The sequence below is a fragment of the Podarcis tiliguerta genome (genome assembly GCF_965153285.1).
Source record: "Podarcis tiliguerta genome assembly, chromosome: 18".
NCBI classification, from domain to species: Eukaryota; Metazoa; Chordata; class Lepidosauria; order Squamata; family Lacertidae; genus Podarcis; species Podarcis tiliguerta.
This window is the reverse complement of record NC_139551.1, coordinates 4,297,006-4,315,093: the sequence shown is the minus strand read 5'-3', so window position 1 is coordinate 4,315,093 and position 18,088 is coordinate 4,297,006. Positions and strand designations below refer to the sequence as shown.

Below are 18,088 nucleotides of genomic sequence, written 5' to 3'. Positions count from 1 at the left end.
TTTGATGTGCTTCCGAACTGCTAGGTTGGCAGGAGCAGGGAGCTCACCCCGTCATTGCGGGGATTTGAACCGCCGACCTTCTGATCGGCAAGTCCTAGGCTCTGTGGTTTAACCCACAGCGCCACCCGCGTCCCTCCCAGCAAGGAAGGCCGCTGCAAATCCGCCATAAGCCTCTGATTTTGGATGCTAGGATTGCTTGCTCCTTCCTTCGCCAGCAGGAAGGGCATCGTGATTTGTACAGCAGCGAAATCTTGGGCTCCCTAAGCCCCCTGCTATCTTCAGAGTGGATCAAGGACAGTTCATTAAAGAGAATCACAGTCAGAAGGTGGACATGCTCTGGTGCTTGAATAAAGCTGGCCTGTCGTCTCGGAGGCTTGGATTATCTTCTGGCGGCGAGAGAGAGAGAGAGAGAGATGCCATACTATTCTGAGTTTGCAGCGCAGTCACAAGCCAAAAAAACCAGGTGAGAGCTGTTCTCCTCGCCAGGTCACAGGGAGGGAGGAAGAAAGCAAGTGATGAATTAATTACTCCTCTGCCAGAGGTTTTGTGCCATTTTGCTCGTAAAAAACAACACCAAATCGTTTAAATTTACAGACAAACATACACCAAACAAATAAAACAAACCTGCAAGTTCCCTCCTCCCATTTGTGGGTCCCTATGTTAAGGGACGCGGGTGGCGCTGTGGTCTAAACCACTGAGCCTCTTGGGCTTGCCGATCGGAAGGTCGGCGGTTCGAATCCCCGCAATGACGGGGTGAGCTCCCGTTGCTCGGTCCCTGCTCCTGCCAACCTAGCAGTGCGAAAGCACACCAATGCAAGTAGATAAATAGGTACCTGGGAAGGTAAACGCGTTTCTGTGCGCTGTTCTGGTTTCCGTCACGGTGTCCCGTTGGCCCAGAAGCGGTTTAGTCCTGCTAGCCACATGACCCGGAAAGCTGTCTGGGGACAAACGCCAGCTCCCTTGGCCTGAAAGCGAGATGAGCGCCGCAACCCCAGAGTCGCCTTTGACTGGACTTAACTGTCCAGGGGTCCTTTACCTTTATCTTTCTTTTACCCTTATGTTAACTTTTCCTTCTGCAACTTCTCCGTTAATCCAATTCTATTAAATCTCCAATAAAACCACAGCCCAACGTTTAACTACAAGCATCATTCCAACACTACTAATATTATACACACACACACACACACACACACACACAGTGGTGCCCCGCAAGACGAATGCCTCGCAAGACGAAAAACTCGCTAGACGAAAGAGTTTTCCGTTTTTTGAGTCGTTCCGCAAGACGAATTTCCCTATGGGCTTGCTTCGCAAGACGAAACGTCTTGCGAGTTCTTGCGAGTTTGTTTCCTTTTTCTTAAAGCCGCTAAGCCGCTAATAGCCGCTAAGCCGCTAATAGCCGTGCTTCGCAAGACGAAAAAACCACAAGACGAAGAGACTCGCGGAATGGATTAATTTCGTCTTGCGAGGCACCACTATATATATATATATACAGTGTGTGTGTGTGTGTGTGTGTGTGTAAATTATATATTCCCCCCCCACACACACATTTCCTTATTGAAATGTTGGTCTTCCTGATTCCTGATTCTTCCGGTCACTTTTGCCGTCTCTGCATAGTCCATCAGTTTAATCTGCCAGTCTTCTCTGGTACGAAATGTGTCATTGTGCTGGAAACAGAAGGAACTTTTCTCCACATGTGGTGGACATGCAAAATAGTTAGAGAATTGGGAAATGAGATATAACAAGACGAAAAACATGTTTAAAAGAGACACACACACACCCCAACAACCAGAGGAACTTTTTTTGGGAATGGCACAGTAGGTAGTAGCTAGGTCTCAGAAAAATCTATTTATGTATGCCACAACAGCAGCTAGGATATGGTTGCACCTGCCCTCTTTATAAAGACGAGGAATAAGATTGCGTTGTTGTTGTTTAGTCATTTAGTCGTGTCCGGCTCTTCGTGACCCCCTGGACCAGAACACACCAGGCACTCCTGTCTTCCACTGCCTCCCGCAGTTGGGTCAAACTCATGCTGGTAGCTTCGAGAACACTGTCCCACCATCTCGTCCTCTGTCGTCCCCTTCTCCTTGTGCCCTCCATCTTTCATCCCCTTCATGGATCACTGCCTTGCCGTGGCAAAGGGGCTTGAATAACTCAGAGAAGCTATGAGCTATGCCATGCAGGGCCACCCAAGATGGACAGGTCATAGTGGAGAGTTTTGACCAAACATGATCCACCTGGAGCAGGAACCGGCAAGCCGCTCCAGTATCCCTGCCAAGAAAACTCCATGGACACAGACAACAAGAATAAGATTATCACCCCTCTTTTATTGTCCATTCCGGGTCACCCAGCCACTGCCCCAGTGTCCTTTCTCTTGGCAGATCAAGATGAGCAGGTGACAGCAAAGGTTGCAAGGTAATTAGCAGGGGCAATCAGAATCAGATCCACTGTTTGCCTGTTGATTCAAGACCCTAAAGTGTGTTTTATAGAACTGACTTTTCATTTCGGTTCTTTGTATATCGTGTTGTTGCTTTGCTGCTATGGCCGATGGCTGACGCAAATAAAGATTCATTCATTTACTCATTCCCAAATCCTTTGCCCAATGTATCATTGCAGCTTTGAATCAGTCTGTGACTCTCATAATAATAATTTATTATTTATACCCCCGCCCATCTGGCTGAGCTTCCCCAGCCACTCTGGGCGGCTTCCAAAAAAATATTAAAATACTGTAATACATCAAACATTAAAAGCTTCCCTAAACAGGGCTGCCTTCAGATGTCTTCTAAAAGTCTGGTAGTTGTTCTCTTTGACATCTGGTGGAAGGGCGTTCCACAGGGCGGGCACCACTACCAAGAAGGCCCTCTACCTGGTTCCCTGTAACTTGCCTTCTCGCAGTGAGGGAACCGCCAGAAGGCCCTTGGCGCTGGACCTCAGTGTCCGGGCAGAACGATGGGGGTGGAGACGCTTCTTGAGATATACTGGATCGAGGCCATTTAGGGCTTTAAAGGTCAGCACCAACACTTTGAATTGTGCTCGGAAACGTACTGGGAGCCAATGCAGGTCTTTCAAGACCGGTGTTATATGGTCTTGGCAGCCGCTCCCAGTCACCAGTCTAGCTCCCGCATTCTGGATTAGTTGTAGTTTCCAGGTCACCTTCAAAGGTAGCCCCACGGAGAGTGCATTGCAGTAGTCCAAGCGGGGGATAACCAGAGCATGCACCACTCTGGAAAGACAGTTCACGAGCAGGGAGGGTCTCATCCTGCGTACCAGATAGAGCTGATAAACAGCCGCCCTGGACACAGAATTGACCTGCACCTCCATGGACAGCTGTGAGTCCAGAATGACTCCCAGGCTGCGCACCTGGTCCTTCAGGGGCACAGTTACCCCATTCAGGACCAGGGAGTCCCCCACACCTGCCCGCCTCCTGTCCCCCAAAAACAGTACTTCTGTCTTGTCGGGATTCAACCTCAATCTGTTAGCCGCCACCCATCCTCCAACAGCCTCCAGACACTCACACAGGACCTTCACCGCCTTCACTGGTTCTGATTTGAAAGAGAGGTAGAGCTGGGTATCATCTGCATGTCCTAGATGTGCGACGGGTGAGGCAGTGGCCCCTGATTCTACCACTCTGGAACATCTGTGATGAGGGGCATGAGGAATTCCGAGTGGCGGACCCCGAGGGAATAGGAAGGGGCTCTCGCCCTATGAACCTTCACCTTCTCTGGGCTGTGGGCCCCGGGGCCCGGGGTGTGGGAGACCGGTGTGGGCTTCTTCAACCTCCCCAACATGGAGAAAGACGGGGGCCGGCAGAGATAGACGCTGGGGTCCGTGGTGTTGTAACGCCCCGGGCCGGGGGTCTGGGAGAGGTCTTCGGCGTAGCTCCCCTTGGCGTTCCAGCCACGGATGGTGAAGGATGGACTTGAGGGCTTGCTGGGCACCCGCGGGCCAAGCAGCGAGGGGAGGGTGTAGCTGTTGGGGGCCGGGACGGGGTCCACCAAGCGGCTTTTGGTGCGGCCCCCGATGGAAAAAGAAGGCGGTCTCTGCTGCGACGGAGGAGGAGCCCTCTCGGGGCTGTACGTCCCCGGCCCTGGGGTCTGGGGCAGACCTGGAGGGAAAATACACACCATTGAACACAGCTTGGGCACAGAGGCAGTGTGGTGTAGTGGTCGGAGAACAGGAAATAGCTTCGCACAGAGCTGAATTGTGGAATTGAGGAGTTGGAAGGGGTTGCGTGGGTCATACAGCCCAACCCCCAGCAATGCAGGAATCTTATGCCCAATGTAGGGCTCAAATTAAGGTAAAGGGACCCCTGACCATTAGGTCCAGTCGTGACCGACTCTGGGGTTGTGGCGCTCATCTCGCTTTACTGGCCGAGGGAGCCGGAGTACAGCTTCCGGGTCATGTGGCCAGCACGACTAAGCCGCTTCTGGCGAACCAGAGCAGCACACGGAAACGCCGTTTACCTTCCCGCTGGAGCGGTACCTATTTATCTACTTGCACTTTAACGTGCTTTTGAACTGCTAGGTTGGCAGGAGCAGGGACAGAGCAACGGGAGCTCACCCCGTCGCGGGGATTCAAACCGCCGACCTTCTGATTGGCAAGCCCTAGGCTCTGTGGTTTAACCCACAGCGCCACCAGCGTCCCGAGAGTGGAAAAAAAAAGTAAAAAAAAACTAAGTAAAAAAAAAGGCAAAGGATGCCTGGACGGTTAAGTCAAAGGTGACTATGGGGTTCTAAAATTCAGATAGTTGTTTATTTCCTTGACATCTGATGGGAGGGCGTTCCACAGGGCAGGCACCACCACCAAGAAGGCCCTCTGCCTGGTTCCCTGCAACCTCACTTCTCGCAGGGAGGGAATGGCCAGAAGGCCCTCGGAGCTGGACCTCGGAGCTGGATGATGGGGGTGGAGACGCTCCTTCAAGGATACTGGGTAGAGGCAGTTTAGGGCTTTCAAAGTGAGCACCAATACTTTGAATTGTATTTGGAAACTTCCTGGGAGCCAATGGAGGTCTTCAAGGACCAGTGTTCTATGGTCTCGGCGGCCCCTCCCCGTCACCAAATATCCATCTCAAGTGTCAAATGCCAGGGTAACGAGGTCTGCCATTAGCAGTTTACTGAAAGCAGTACGATGAAGATACCAGAAGCACTTTTATGGGGAGATCTTCGGCCTAGGACCCTCATACCTACGGGACCGCCTCTCCCTGTATGCCCCACAGAGGACCTTAAGGTCCATAAATAGCAACACCCTAGTGGTCCTGGGCCCTAAGGAAGTTAGATTAGCCTCAACCAGAGCCAGGGCCTTCTCAACACTGGCTCCAGCCTGGTGGAACGCTCTACCTCATGAGACCAGGGCCCTGCGGGATCTGATTTCTATCCGCAGGGCCTGTCAGACAGAGTTGTTCCACCTGGCCTTTGGCTTAGAATCAGTTTGATTCCCTCCCCCTCTTTCTTTTTCCTTCCTCCTCCTGTGAAGAGGCTGCATCCTAAGATGTTGTATCTTAACCTTTTAAATTGTATTTTAATCAACTTGTTTTTATGATTGGTTGTTAGCCGCCCTGAGCCCGGTCTTGGCTGGGGTGGGCGGGGTATAAATAAAAAATTATTATTATTTATTAGAGACCCTCGCCTGCAAGGCCAGCACCGGCTCAAGCCTCTGAGGGTGGAGAATCTCCCCTGAGGGCCCCCTCTGCTGATCACCAGAATTGGGCCCAGATGAGCACCAGAATTGGGCCCAGAAACCAACCGGCAGCTGGGTAAACCTCATAGTCCAGCCGCTGCGTTTTGAACCAGCTACAACTTTTGTGCCGTCTCCAAGGGCAGCCCCAGCCTGAGCGTCTCGCAGCAATCCAGTCAGTACCCAACATCCCCTATCTTGCGTGCTCTCTGTTTCATGGGTGTTTCAAAAGCCCACCTGCCCACTTACCCGGGGGTCTCGCTCGTGCCAGCATGGAGTAAGAAGGTCCCTTCGCCCGGCCGAAGCGCGTGAGCTCAGGGTGCACGAAGTAACACGGCCCAGGACTTGAATCCTTCAGGTCTACTGGAGAGGAGGAAAAACAACAACAGCGTATATACTAAAAACAACAAAGGTCCGTATATTTAAAGCTATGGTTTTCCCAGTAGGGATGTATGGAAGTGAGAGCTGGACCATCAAGAAGGCTGATCGCCAAAGAATGGGTGCTTTTGAATGATGGTGCTGGAGGAGACTCTTGAGAGTCCCATGGACTGCAAGAAGAGCAAACCTCTCCATTCTGAAGGAAATCAGCCCTGAGTGCTCACTGGAAGGACAAATCCTGAAGCAAAGTTCTTAACCCGAGCATGATTTCTGTTCTCATCCTGAAGCAAAGTTCTTAAACCGAGGTACTATTTCTGGGTAAGCAGAGTCTGTAACCTGAAGTGTATGTAACCCGAGGTACCACTGTATAAACTAAACAAGCTGTAGTTTTGTTGTTGTTGTTGTTTAGTCGTTTAGTCGTGTCCGCCTCTTCGTGACCCCCTGGACCAGAGCACGCCAGGCACTCCTGTCTTCCACTGCCTCCCACAGTTCGGTCAAACTCATGCTGGTAGTTTAAGAACACTGTCCCACCATCTCGTCCTCTGTTGTCCCCTTCCCCTTGTGCCCTCCATCTTTCCCAACATCAGGGTCTTTTCCAGGGAGTCTTCTCTTCTCATGAGGTGGCCAAAGTATTGGAGCCTCAGGGCCCCACAAAAATTTAAAGGGGGAAAAACTGGATGTACCTTTCCAAAATATAAGATAAAAAAACAAATAAAATAAAACCTACATACAGCAACAGTGTTTTGTGTTGTGTAGGCTCCTGTGATGTAAGTCATGGGCCCCGCCTGCTAGCCTGCTCCCTAAAATATCACTGGTTTGCTCCTTTCTATATATAGGGTGCCTACATTCTGCATGGACTGGTTGCATTACCGTATAGCAGGGGTCAGCAAAGTTTATCTCGCCTGGGCTGGATCAGTCCTGCAGAGATCCCTCCATGGGCTAGATCGTGTGTGCACCTGCGATTTTCAGCACCTGCGCATGCGCAGATGTGATTTTTTAGTCCCGCGCCGCGCCGGTTTAGTGCAGTGTGTGAGCGGGCAGCTCAGTTCGGGGGGTGGCTCGTGGGCTGGTCAAACGACCTTTTCTGGCTACACCAGAGCCAGTGTGGTATAGTGGTTAAGAGCGGTAGTCTCGTAATCTGGGGAACCGGGTTCGATTCCTCGCTCCTCCACCTGCAGCTGCTGGGTGACCTTGGGCCAGTCACACTTCTCTGAAGTCTCTCAGCCCCACTCACCTCACAGAGTGTTTGTTGTGGGGGAGGAAGGGAAAGGAGAATGTTAGCCGCTTTGAGACTCCTTAAAAAGGGAGTGAAAGGCAGGATATCAAATCCAAACTCCTCCTCTTCTTCCGGCCCAAGGGCCTTAGGTTGCTGACCCCTGCCATATAGCCTATATTGACATGAGCCAACAGTGTGACGTGGCAGCTAAAAAAGCCAATGCAATTCTGGGCTGCATCAATAGGAGTATAGCATCTAGATCAAGGGAAGTCATAGTGCCACTGTATTCTGCTCTGGTCAGACCTCACCTGGAGTACTGTGTCCAGTTCTGGCCACCACAGTTCAAGAAGGACAATGACAAACTGGAACGTGTCCAGAGGAGGGCAACCAAAATGGTCCAAGGCCTGGAAACGATGCCTTATGGGGAACGGCTAAGGGAGCTGGGCATGTTTAGCCTGGAGAAGAGGAGGTTAAGGGGTGATATGATAGCCATGTTCAAATATATAAAAGGATGTCACATAGAGGAGGGAGAAAGGTTGTTTTCTGCTGCTCCAGAGAAGCGGACACGGAGCAATGGATCCAAACTACCAGAAAGAAGATTCCACCTAAACATTAGGAAGAACTTCCTGACAGTAAGAGCTGTTTGACAGTGGAATTTGCTGCCAAGGAGTGTGGTGGAGTCTCCTTCTTTGGAGGTCTTTAAGCAGAGGCTTGACAACCATATGTCAGGAGTGCTCTGATGGTGTTTCCTGCTTGGCAGGGGGTTGGACTCGATGGCCCTTGTGGTCTCTTCCAACTCTATGATTCTATGATTCAACACAAAAAACAGCGACCGTTTGTTGTTGTCAAAGGACAGCTGGACATAGAAGGGGCCCCATTACCTTCAGTAGCTGAGGGCCTCGTCAAACCAAAATCCGGCCCTGGTCAGAGATGACTCACTGACAAAAATACGCGCAGGTCCTTTAATCTCAATGGGACTACTCTGAGCAGTGCTAAAGTTGGATACTGTTTGTGGCAAAGGCTGCCAAATGCAGAGAGACGATTGGGGGCTCCATCTCTGAAAATTGTCATGGAGACTTGAATCCTGACAGCTATTAATGCCACCTGTCAAATGTTTACCTCGTCTCCATTGCAGTCATGTTCATTTGTTTTATAAGCAAAGCTCCGTTAACTTTGAGAACATGTACATCCTTTTATTCCTCTTCATGTGCTAATTTTAACCGTGCCTTCTGCGGATTTAGGAAAGTTTTGCCCGTTCTTCGTCGCTTCATCCCGCTGCGCTGAAAGTGCTCTTCTGTTCTGACTTTGGAGGCAATGCACACACCTTCCACACATTCCAGCACATCTGTCCACATCTGGACACCCCCATCTGAACTTCCTGGAAGAAATATTCAGAAGCATTTTGGAAGTTTCCCAGCCTGTGGCTGGTAGCACTGCTGCATCTGAATATTTGTGTGTGTGTGTGTGTGTGTGTGTGTGTGTGTGTGTGTGTTATTTAGAGGCAGCCATGTGGGTAAGAGGGACAGGGGTGGCGCTGTGGCTTAAACCACTGAGCCTAGGGCTTGCCGATCAGAAAGTCAGCAGTTCGAATCCCCGCAATGACGGGGTGAGCTCCCGTTGCTCGGTCCCTGCTCCTGCCAACCTAGCAGTTTGAAAGCACCCCTAAAGTGCAAGTAGATAAATAGGTACCGCTTTATAGCGGTAAGGTAAATGGCATTTCCGTGTGGTGCGCTGGTGCTGGCTCGCCAGAGCACCTTCGTCACGCTGGCCACGTGACCCGGAAGTGTCTCCGGACAGCGCTGGCCCCCGGCCTCTAGAGTGAGATGAGCGCACAACCCTAGAGTCTGTCAAGACTGGCCCGTACGGGCAGGGGTACCTTTACCTTTACCTTTATGTGGGCAAGATGGCCTCAGTGGGGTCATCTCTAAGCATGCCCCTCCTCCTTGACACTGTAATAATAATAATAATAATTATTTATTTATACCCCGCCCATCTGGCTGGGTCCCGCCAGCCACTCTGGGTGGCTCCCAACAAAACACTAAAATACAATAACCTATTAAACATTAAAAGCTTCCCTAAACAGGGCTGCCTTCAGATGCCTTCTAAAAGTTTGGTAGTTCTTTTTCTCTTTGACATCTGGTGGGAGGGCGTTCCACAGGGCGGGCGCCACCACCGAGAAGGCCGTCTGCCTGATTCCCTGTAACTTGGCTTCTTACAGTGAGGAAACCGCCAGAAGGCCCTCGGAGCTGGACCTCAGTGTCCGGGCAAAACGATGTGGGTGGAGACGCTCCTTCAGGTATACAGGACTGAGGCTGTTTAGGGCTTTTAGAGGAATTCTGCTGGATCAAACTTCATTACCCAGATCACCTGGAAAAGTGTGTGTGTGAAAGCACCTCACAAATGGCTGTTAATCACTGCAAACAACTGCCACCCACCCAACTCAAGCAACAACAGCCCATATAGAAGCCACAACCACCTCCTCAAGCATTGCTCTTTTACCTTACAGGTAACCACTCGGCGGTTCAACTACTCACGTCTGTTTTTCAACCTCTGGTGGAAGGAGTAAGCTGGACTGGTGAATCGAGTGTAGTCGTGGTTGACAAACCCAACTGTGGGGGGCAAGGTGTAGCATCCCGGTCCGGGGCCTGGCGTGGTATATGAAGAGGGGGGGGGGACATTTTAGAAACAGGTTTCAGTGACTAAGAATGTGCCCAGCAGGACTAAACCACTTCTGGCACAACAGGACACCGTGACAGAAACCAGAGTGCATGGAGACACTGTTTACCTTCCCGCCGGAGCGGTACCTATTTATCTACTTGCACTGGTGTGCTTTCGAACTGCAAGGTTGGCAGGAGCAGGGACCGAGCAACGGGAGCTCATCCCGTCGCAGGGATTCGAACTGCTGACCTTCTGATCTGCAAGCTCAAGAGGCTCAGTGGTTTAGACCACAGCGCCACCCGCGTCTTTGGAATGTTGCTGTTGTTGCTTAGTCGTTTAGTCGTGTCCGACTCTTCGTGACCCCCTGGACCAGAGCTCGCCAGGCACTCCTGTCTTCCACTGCCTCCTGCAGTTTGGTCAAACTCATGCTGGTAGTTTTGAGAACACTGTCCCACCATCTCGTCCTCTGTCGTCCCCTTCTCCTTGTGCCCTCCATCTTTCCCAACATCAGGGTCTTTTCCAGGGAGTCTTCTCTTCTCATGAGGTGGCCAAAGTCTTGGAGCCTCAGCTTCAGGATCTGCCCTTCCAGTGAGCACTCAGGGCTGATTTCCTTCCGAATGGAGAGATTGGATCTTCTTGCAGTCCATGGGACTCTCAAGAGTCTCCTCCAGCACCAGAATTCAAAAGCATCCATTCTCCGGCGATCAGCCTTCTTGATGGTCCAGCTCTCACTTCTGTACATCACTACTGGGAAAACCATAGCTAACTTGGCAACAAGGTCTTTGGAATAGGTCTTTCGAATAGGAGAGTGTTCTTCAGCTGTGTTCCTGCCACTGCTAACTCCCCTCACTGCCGAAAGGCTTTCTAGAGACTTTCTAGAAAGGTTGTTTTCTGCTGCTCCAGAGAAGCGGACACGGAGCAATGGATCCAAACTACAAGAAAGAAGATTCCACCTAAACATGAGGAAGAACTTCCTGACAGTAAGAGCTGTTTGACAGTGGAATTTGCTGCCAAGGAGTGTGGTGGAGTCTCCTTCTTTGGAGGTCTTTAAGCAGAGGCTTGACAACCATATGTCACGAGTGCTCTGGTGGTGTTTCCTGCTTGGCAGGGGGTTGGACTCGATGGCCCTTGTGGTCTCTTCCAACTCTCTGATTCTATGATTCTCCTTCCCTCGGAGAATGTCAGCAAAACACCTTCCCGTCCCTGCTGCCCGCAATTCCTCTGCCCCACAAATTACAACAGAGAATCCAGAACAGCCTATTATCACACGCAGCTCTATCTTTGGACAGAGCTCTCGCCAAAAACCTGAAAAAGGCACACATTCGATTCCTGCAGCAGGGGGAAACAGGGGGGGCCTCCCCAGTCACCCCACATGGACCCCAGAAGCTTTTAGAGGCACATATCGCACTGTGGATCATTGTATTGACAAGCTCCTTTCAGGCTTCTGAGGAACTCGGCAGTTCCAATGCTGCGTTTGGTAGAAACTTTGGGCTCGTGACATCCGTGCAGCTGTCATTGCATACATAAAAAGTCTTTTCTGGTCCTTTGGGGTATCAGTACCTACAACTCCTAATAAAAAAAGCTTCTGTTTTTTATATATACAGTGGTACCTCTGGTTAGGGACACAGGTGGCGCTGTGGGTTAAACCACAGAGCCTAGGACTTGCCGATCAGAAGGTCAGCGGTTCGAATCCCCGCAACAGGGTGAGCTCCCGTTGCTCGGTCCCTGCTCCTGCCCACCTAGCAGTTCGAAAGCACGTCAAAGAGCCAGTAGATAAATAGGTACCGCTCCAGCGGGAAGGTAAACGGCATTTCCATGCGCTGCTCTGGTTCGCCAGAAGCGGCTTAGTCCTGCTGGCCACATGACCCGGAAGCTGTACGCCGGCTCCCTCGGCCAATAAAGCGAGATGAGCGCCGCAACCCCAGAGTCGGCCACGACTTGACGTAATGGTCAGGGGTGCCTTTACCTTTATGTTCAGTATAAACAAAGTAAGCAATGGTGCTCCATACCCGTCTCGCGAGCAGCAATCGCTGGCGTCTTTTTCAGTCCGGAGTCTTCCATCTTGGATCCGCAAATATGGTGCTCGTCGGAGGTCAATAATGCTTTCTTGGGTCTGTCCTCACAACCCAGGAAAAACACACACACACCCTTCTTTCCAGTAAGACACAAATGTTTTGGCGTTTGCACGCGTAGGGAATAGTTTCTCTGTCTCTCTCCAGGTGGACCGGCCCGCGGCGAGGAAGAAGAGAAGCGAGTTTGCGCCTGCTCCCGTCTCACTGTCAGGGATGCCGGCGATCTGTCGATAAAAGGATGCTCTGAAAGGGGATACGCGGCAGGTGGCCGGAGAGAGATTGTCTCTGTAAATGTATCTTCCCGATCTTTCCGGAGAGAGCGATAGGGTGGCACAAAAGGAACGCTGGCGCAGACAGCTGAAATGCCCTCGGGGAGCTGTGCTGCTCCATGTTTCTAGACATGGCGCTCATGAAATGCTTCTGCCGGGTGAGAGGCGGGTACTCAAAGAGACAATCAAAAGAGCTCCCTGCTGGATCAAGCCAACGGGCCACCAAGTCCGGAATTCTCTTCTCACAGGATTTGAACGCAGCTCTCGCCTCCTGCGGTTTCCGGCAACTGAGATTCGGAAGACTTGGCGCCCCCAACTGCGGAGGCAGTACAGAGGCGTCGTGAGCAAGTCCTCAATAACTCGCAAGATGTCGGCGAAGTTAACTATTCAAAGAAACAAAACAACTCAGGGCACGTGAGCACAGTAACTCTTCCCCAACGAGGCCGTTGCAAAGGCTGAAGGTCTCCGCCTTTCCACTGCTCTCTAAGTCCCTTGGGATGTGGGTGGCGCTGTGGTCCAAACCACTGAGCCTCTTGGGCTTGCCGATCGGAAGGTCGGCGGTTCGAATCCCCGCGATGGGGCGAGCTCTGTCTCAGCTCCTGCCAACCTAGCAGTTCGAAAGCACGGCAGCGCAAGTAGATAAATAGATACCGCTCCGGCGGGAAGGTAAACGGCGTTTCCGTGCGCTCTGGTTTCTGTCACGGTGTCCTGTTGCACCAGAAGCGGTTTAGTCCTGCTAGCCACATGACTCAGAAAGCTGTCTGTGGACAAACGCCTGCTCCCTCGGCCTGAAAGCGAGATGAGCGCCGCAACCCCATAGTCGCCTTTGACTGGACTTAACCATCCAGGGGTACTTTACCTTTTACCTAAGTCCCTTCCTCCCCCAGTTCCTTTCCAAGAAATCTGAGGCTCCTTCATCTTGCCTGTCTTTGCTCTGTCCTCTTCACGCCTCTTCTGATTCTGGGACACATGGAAGGGGGGAGAGCTGGTCATAGCAGGAAGAGACTAACTAACCTGACCTATCCCTGCTTTGTAGCAGAGATGCCTGCTCTTCATTTGACAGAAATGGACACAAAACTGATCAGTGGTTTGCACAGTATTGGAAGACGCAAGAACTACCCACGCTGGAAGAATGGCAGATGAAGGTTATTGACTACATGGAACAAGCAGAAATGACTGGCAGAATCAGAGACCAGGGAGAAGAGACGGTGGAGGAAGATTGGAGGAAGTTTAAAGACTATCTACAGAAACATCATAAGATAAAGAATGTTTGAGGACATCAGACTGAATTTAAAAGAAATATTAGCATAAAAACTTAATGATTAAGAAAGACTAATGTATTAGACATATGGAAACGTAATTATGTTAAGATACCAAGATTAATTTGAACTAAAGATATGACAGAGGGAAAGAATTTACTGTCAGAATATAAGATCTAGAATACAGAGTGAGAAGGACTGGGGAAGTCGCAGACCCAGGTTAATGTTAAATAATGCAAAGACACAATGATTGTTTTTAATTTTTTCTTTTATTTTTTTCTTGTACACTGTATTTTATACTGTCTGTAAGTGTTGTTGTTTTTTTCTTTCTTTTTTGTAGTTGTTTGTATTGTCTGTTTATTGATTGTTAAAATAAAAAATATCATTTAAAAAAAACAACTGATCAGTGGTGTTCAGAGAAGACCTCATTCTCGTTGAGCAATAAACCTGTGAGAGGAAGCGATTGGTTTCATTGATTATTGGCACGCCCCCAGCCTAGATTCGCATCTTGTCTTTCGACAAAGTTTCAAGGCAGCTACCAATCAAATTCACATCGCGGCTATTGCGCTAAACGGGGAAAATCTATTTTAGTAATTGATGTCAACCTTTTCTTTTAAAAAAAAGGATTATATCACATGTCCAGTCTTGTTGCACTAATGGAGAGATGCAAAGGTTTCGGGGAGACAAAAGGTTGTTTATTATCATAATCATTATTGATTGTATATAAGTCTCCATGGAAGCCTTGAAGCGTCAGGCAAAAACACACCATTTCTGGCTTCTACCCTGCTCTGCCTTCATGAGGGAATCCCAAAGAAAATTGGGTGTTGGAGAGTGGGGAATAATAACAAAGAATCAGTGTTACTCAATGTAATCCTGAGAGGCAGTGCTGCATAGTGGTTGGAGCAGGGGTGGGAAAACCTTTTTTTCATGCTGGGGCCATATTGCCTTGTATGGAACCTTCTGAGGGCCACATGCCCTGGTGGGCGGAGCCAGAGGCCAAAGGAGGCGGGCCAATGGGTGTGGCTTGTGTACCGTTCGACCAAAGTTGTTGAAGTTTTCGAACTTTTTCTGAGCCGTGTCTGGAAAATTTCGGACGTATGGCAACCCTAGAGAGGAGGGGAGATTTCAGTGGAGGGCAGGATGATTCCTTACCTTGCTAGCTGAGACTCCTACCCCCACCCTACCCCCAACCCAGGCCTGTGAAACCAAGCAATACGGTTCTGAGTTCAAGTTGCGGCAAACTGCAGTAGGGGAGAGTTACTGGATGGCTACCATGAGAATATGGTGGACTAGAGGGGCTTGTTTTCAGGTTTTTGTACATTCTTATATTGGCAGCCACCTAGCGCCCTAATGGGACGCGGGTGGCGCTGTGGGTTAAACCACAGAGCCTAGGGCTTGCCGATCAGAAGGTCGGCGGTTCGAATCCCCGCAATGACGGGGTGAGCTCCCGTTGCTCGGTCCCTGCTCCTGCCAACCTAGCAGTTCGAAAGCACAAAGTGCCAGTAGATAAATAGGTACCACTCCGGTGGGAAGGTAAACAGCGTTTCTGTGCGCTGCTCTGGTTCGCCAGAAGCGGCTTAGTCCTGCTGGCCACATGACCCGGAAGCTGTACGCCGGCTCCCTCGGCCAGTAAAGCGAGATGAGCGCCGCAACCCCAGAGCCGGCCACGACTGGACCTAATGGTCAGGGGTCCCTTTACCTTTAGCGCCCCAGTATTGATACTGGGGTAGAGGCGGAGATTTTCCTGTTTATCAAATCGGATGCCAATCGATCTGCGGCACGGTCTCTTATGCCATTACTTCATTTATTTATTTTGACATTTACGCCTCCCTTATTATGCCTAATGATTTCCTTCTGAAGAGATAGGCTCCTGTTTCAGCTCACCAACTGCCGGCGCAATGCCGCCCCAGCTCTAATTTAATTCTAATTACTGCTATTAATGCTAATTAGGACCACTAATACTTGGCACCGATATGGAACTTTTTAAAGTGCTTCGCATGCATTCCGTTAGGAGGCTCATTAGGAGACCTTATAAGGTGACTGTTTCTCTTGCAAACGGGTAGCTGTGTGTCTCGACCTCTGCCTGTTTTAGGATCTCATTTGGCCCAGACCTTGTTGTTTAGTCATTTAGTCGTGTCTGCCTCTTCGTGACCCCCTGGACCAGAGCACGCCAGGCCCTCCTGTCTTCCACTGCTTCCCACAGTTTGGTCAAACTCATGCTGGTAGCTTCGAGAACACTGTCCCACCATCTCGTCCTCCGTCGTCCCCTTCTCCTTGTGCCCTCCATCTTTCCCAACATCAGGGTCTTTTCCAGGGAGTCTTCTCTTCTCATGAGGTGGCCAAAGTCTTGGAGCCTCAGCTTCAGGATCTGACCTTCCAGTGAGCACTCAGGGCTGATTTCCTTCTGAATGGAGAGGTTTGCTCTTCTTGCAGTCCATGGGACTCTCAAGAGTCTCCTCCAGCACCAGAATTCAAAAGCATCAATTCTCCGGCGATCAGCCTTCTTGATGGTCCAGCTCTCACTTCCATACATCACTACCGGGAAAACCATAGCTATATGGCTATATTGGAGAGGATATATTGTTTATTAATATCCTTCCTAACTTGCGCTAGCAAGTTCCTTTACTGCCAGCCTCTCCTGCCACCCTGAACGTTCCCATCTGGTGTTAGGGAAAGACAGAGAAGGAAAATTGCAGAAGCCATGGTTCGCCTCTGGAATGCAAACCAGGCACTGGTGTGTAAACGATGGATAGCAGAAATCACGATTCGAAGCAGGAGGGAACCTTTTTTGCAGCGCAAAAGGGCCAGAGTACTAGACAACCTTCCTGCAGGCGCATGCAAATGTCAGGAGATCCCTGAATACAGATTTTACCTCTGTAGAGCTGGCTTCTTTCTACAGACCCTCTCTACCATCTAAGCAAGAGCTCAAGGGCAATGAACTCAAACCAGGCTAAAACCCTTGAGGAGACTGCCAAGCAAGACCAGTTTCCCAAAGGCCTGTTGGAATAAAATGATCTCCACCTGCAGCGGGTAGACAGCAAGGCAGCAGCCAGCCCGGTTTCTCTAGGGAGGGAATTCCGACTGAAGGAATGGGTTTCTGTGCAGTCAGTCTGAAACGGGACCCAAAATCGCCATTTTTCCTCCTCCAAGGGAGGATTTCTAAAATGCATTAACTTGAGCTCTTGGGTCAATGTATAAACAGATTGAGATTGAATCCTGACAAGACAGAAGTACTGTTTCTGGGGGACAGGAGGCGGGCAGGTGTGGAGGATTCCCTGGTCCTGAATGGGGTAACTGTGCCCCTGAAGGACCAGGTACGCAGCCTGGGAGTCATTTTGGACTCACAGCTGTCCATGGAGGCACAGGTTAAATCCGTGTCCAGGGCAGCTGTGTACCAGCTCCATCTGGTACGCAGGCTGAGATCCTATCTGCCTGCAGACTGCCTCGCCAGAGTGGTGCATGCTCTGGTTATCTCCTGCTTGGACTACTGCAATGCACTCTACGTGCGGCTACCTTTGAAGGTGACCCGGAAACTACAACTAATCCAGAACGCAGCAGCCAGACTGGTAACTGGGAGCGGCTGCCGAGACCATATAACACCGTTCTTGAAAGACCTACATTGGCTCCCAGTACGTTTCCGAGCACAATTCAAAGTGTTGGTGCTGACCTTTAAAGCCCTAAACAGCCTCGGTCCAGTATACCTGAAGGAGCGTCTCCACCCCCATCGTTCTGCCCGGACACTGAAGTCCACCACCGAGGGCCTTCTGGCAGTTCCCTCACTGTGAGAAGCCAAGTTACAGGGAACCAGGCAGAGGGCCTTCTCGGTAGTGGCGCCCGCCCTGTGGAACACCCTCCCACCAGATGTCAAAGAGAACAACTACCAGACTTTTAGAAGACATCTGAAGGCAGCCCTGTTTAGGGAAGCTTTTAATATTTGATGTATCACAGTATTTTAATATTCTTTTGGAAGCCGCCCAGAGTGGCTGGGGAAACCCAGCCAGATGGGCAGGGTATAAATACTAAATTATTTATTATTATTATTAATTATTATTATTATTATTATTATAACAGAAAGCCAGCTGTATAAACAAGTTCTCAAAGCCCTCTCCTTTATCAGTCCGTGACGGCAATGGATGGCCTTGCCAGTTCCAAGTGGAGCAGGGATGGCACGTCTGGGTCTTCTCTTACATCCTGACCACAAAGACGCACAGACCTTTTCAGGTCTGACAAGAGAGCCAGGAACGGCGCCACGAGTCCTCTTAGAGTTGGTGACCTCCTGCCCCAAGATAAGAGTATAGGAACAGGAACAACCTTTTATAGTCAAGAGTACCAGAACAGGAACTTATGTGATGTCAACCTGCGTGTACAAGCTGACGTGGTTGGATTCCTGGGGATGGGGGGAGAGGGTGCCTGGAGGATATATATACTGCATGAAATTTCTCATTTCTTTGGACTTGCTGTGGACTGACCACGCAAGTGCTTTTCTCCTGCTCCCGAGAGCAGAAATAAAGAACTCTTTCTCTGAACCAACCCTCGATGTCATTTGACTTCCTTCCTCCCCTCCGG

At 50.3% G+C, this 18,088-nt stretch overlaps 1 protein-coding gene and 1 long non-coding RNA gene across 2 annotated transcripts in view; both read right to left on the bottom strand.

Moving 5' to 3' along the window:
* Nucleotides 1-17,507, bottom strand: part of LOC310668664 — a 187,234-nt gene extending 169,727 nt beyond the window's left edge. Inside the window, exon 1 of the long non-coding RNA XR_014506770.1 lies at nucleotides 16,886-17,507. This is a non-coding gene — a long non-coding RNA (uncharacterized lncRNA). The remainder of the gene's footprint in view (nucleotides 1-16,885) is intronic.
* On the bottom strand, nucleotides 2,305-12,055 carry CIMAP1D (CIMAP1 family member D). The gene is made up of 4 exons (XM_083421927.1): nucleotides 11,932-12,055; nucleotides 9,799-9,909; nucleotides 5,920-6,033; nucleotides 2,305-4,102 (listed from the first exon to the last, which is right to left on the bottom strand). Exons 1-4 carry the CDS (start codon nucleotides 11,981-11,983, stop codon nucleotides 3,618-3,620), a joined length of 762 nt encoding a protein of 253 aa, XP_083278053.1. The 5' UTR covers nucleotides 11,984-12,055; the 3' UTR covers nucleotides 2,305-3,617.
* Nucleotides 17,508-18,088: the final 581 nt, after the last annotated feature.

Coding starts and splice junctions, on each gene's coding strand:
- CIMAP1D (XM_083421927.1), bottom strand. CDS start 11,983: ATGGAAGACTCCGGACTGAAAAAGACGCCAGCGATTGCTGCTCGCGAG. Junction 9,910..11,931: donor GATTGCTGCTCGCGAGACGG/GTATGGAGCACC, acceptor ATACCACGCCAG/GCCCCGGACCGGGATGCTAC. Junction 4,103..5,919: donor GGCACGAGCGAGACCCCCGG/GTAAGTGGGCAG, acceptor TTTTCCCTCCAG/GTCTGCCCCAGACCCCAGGG.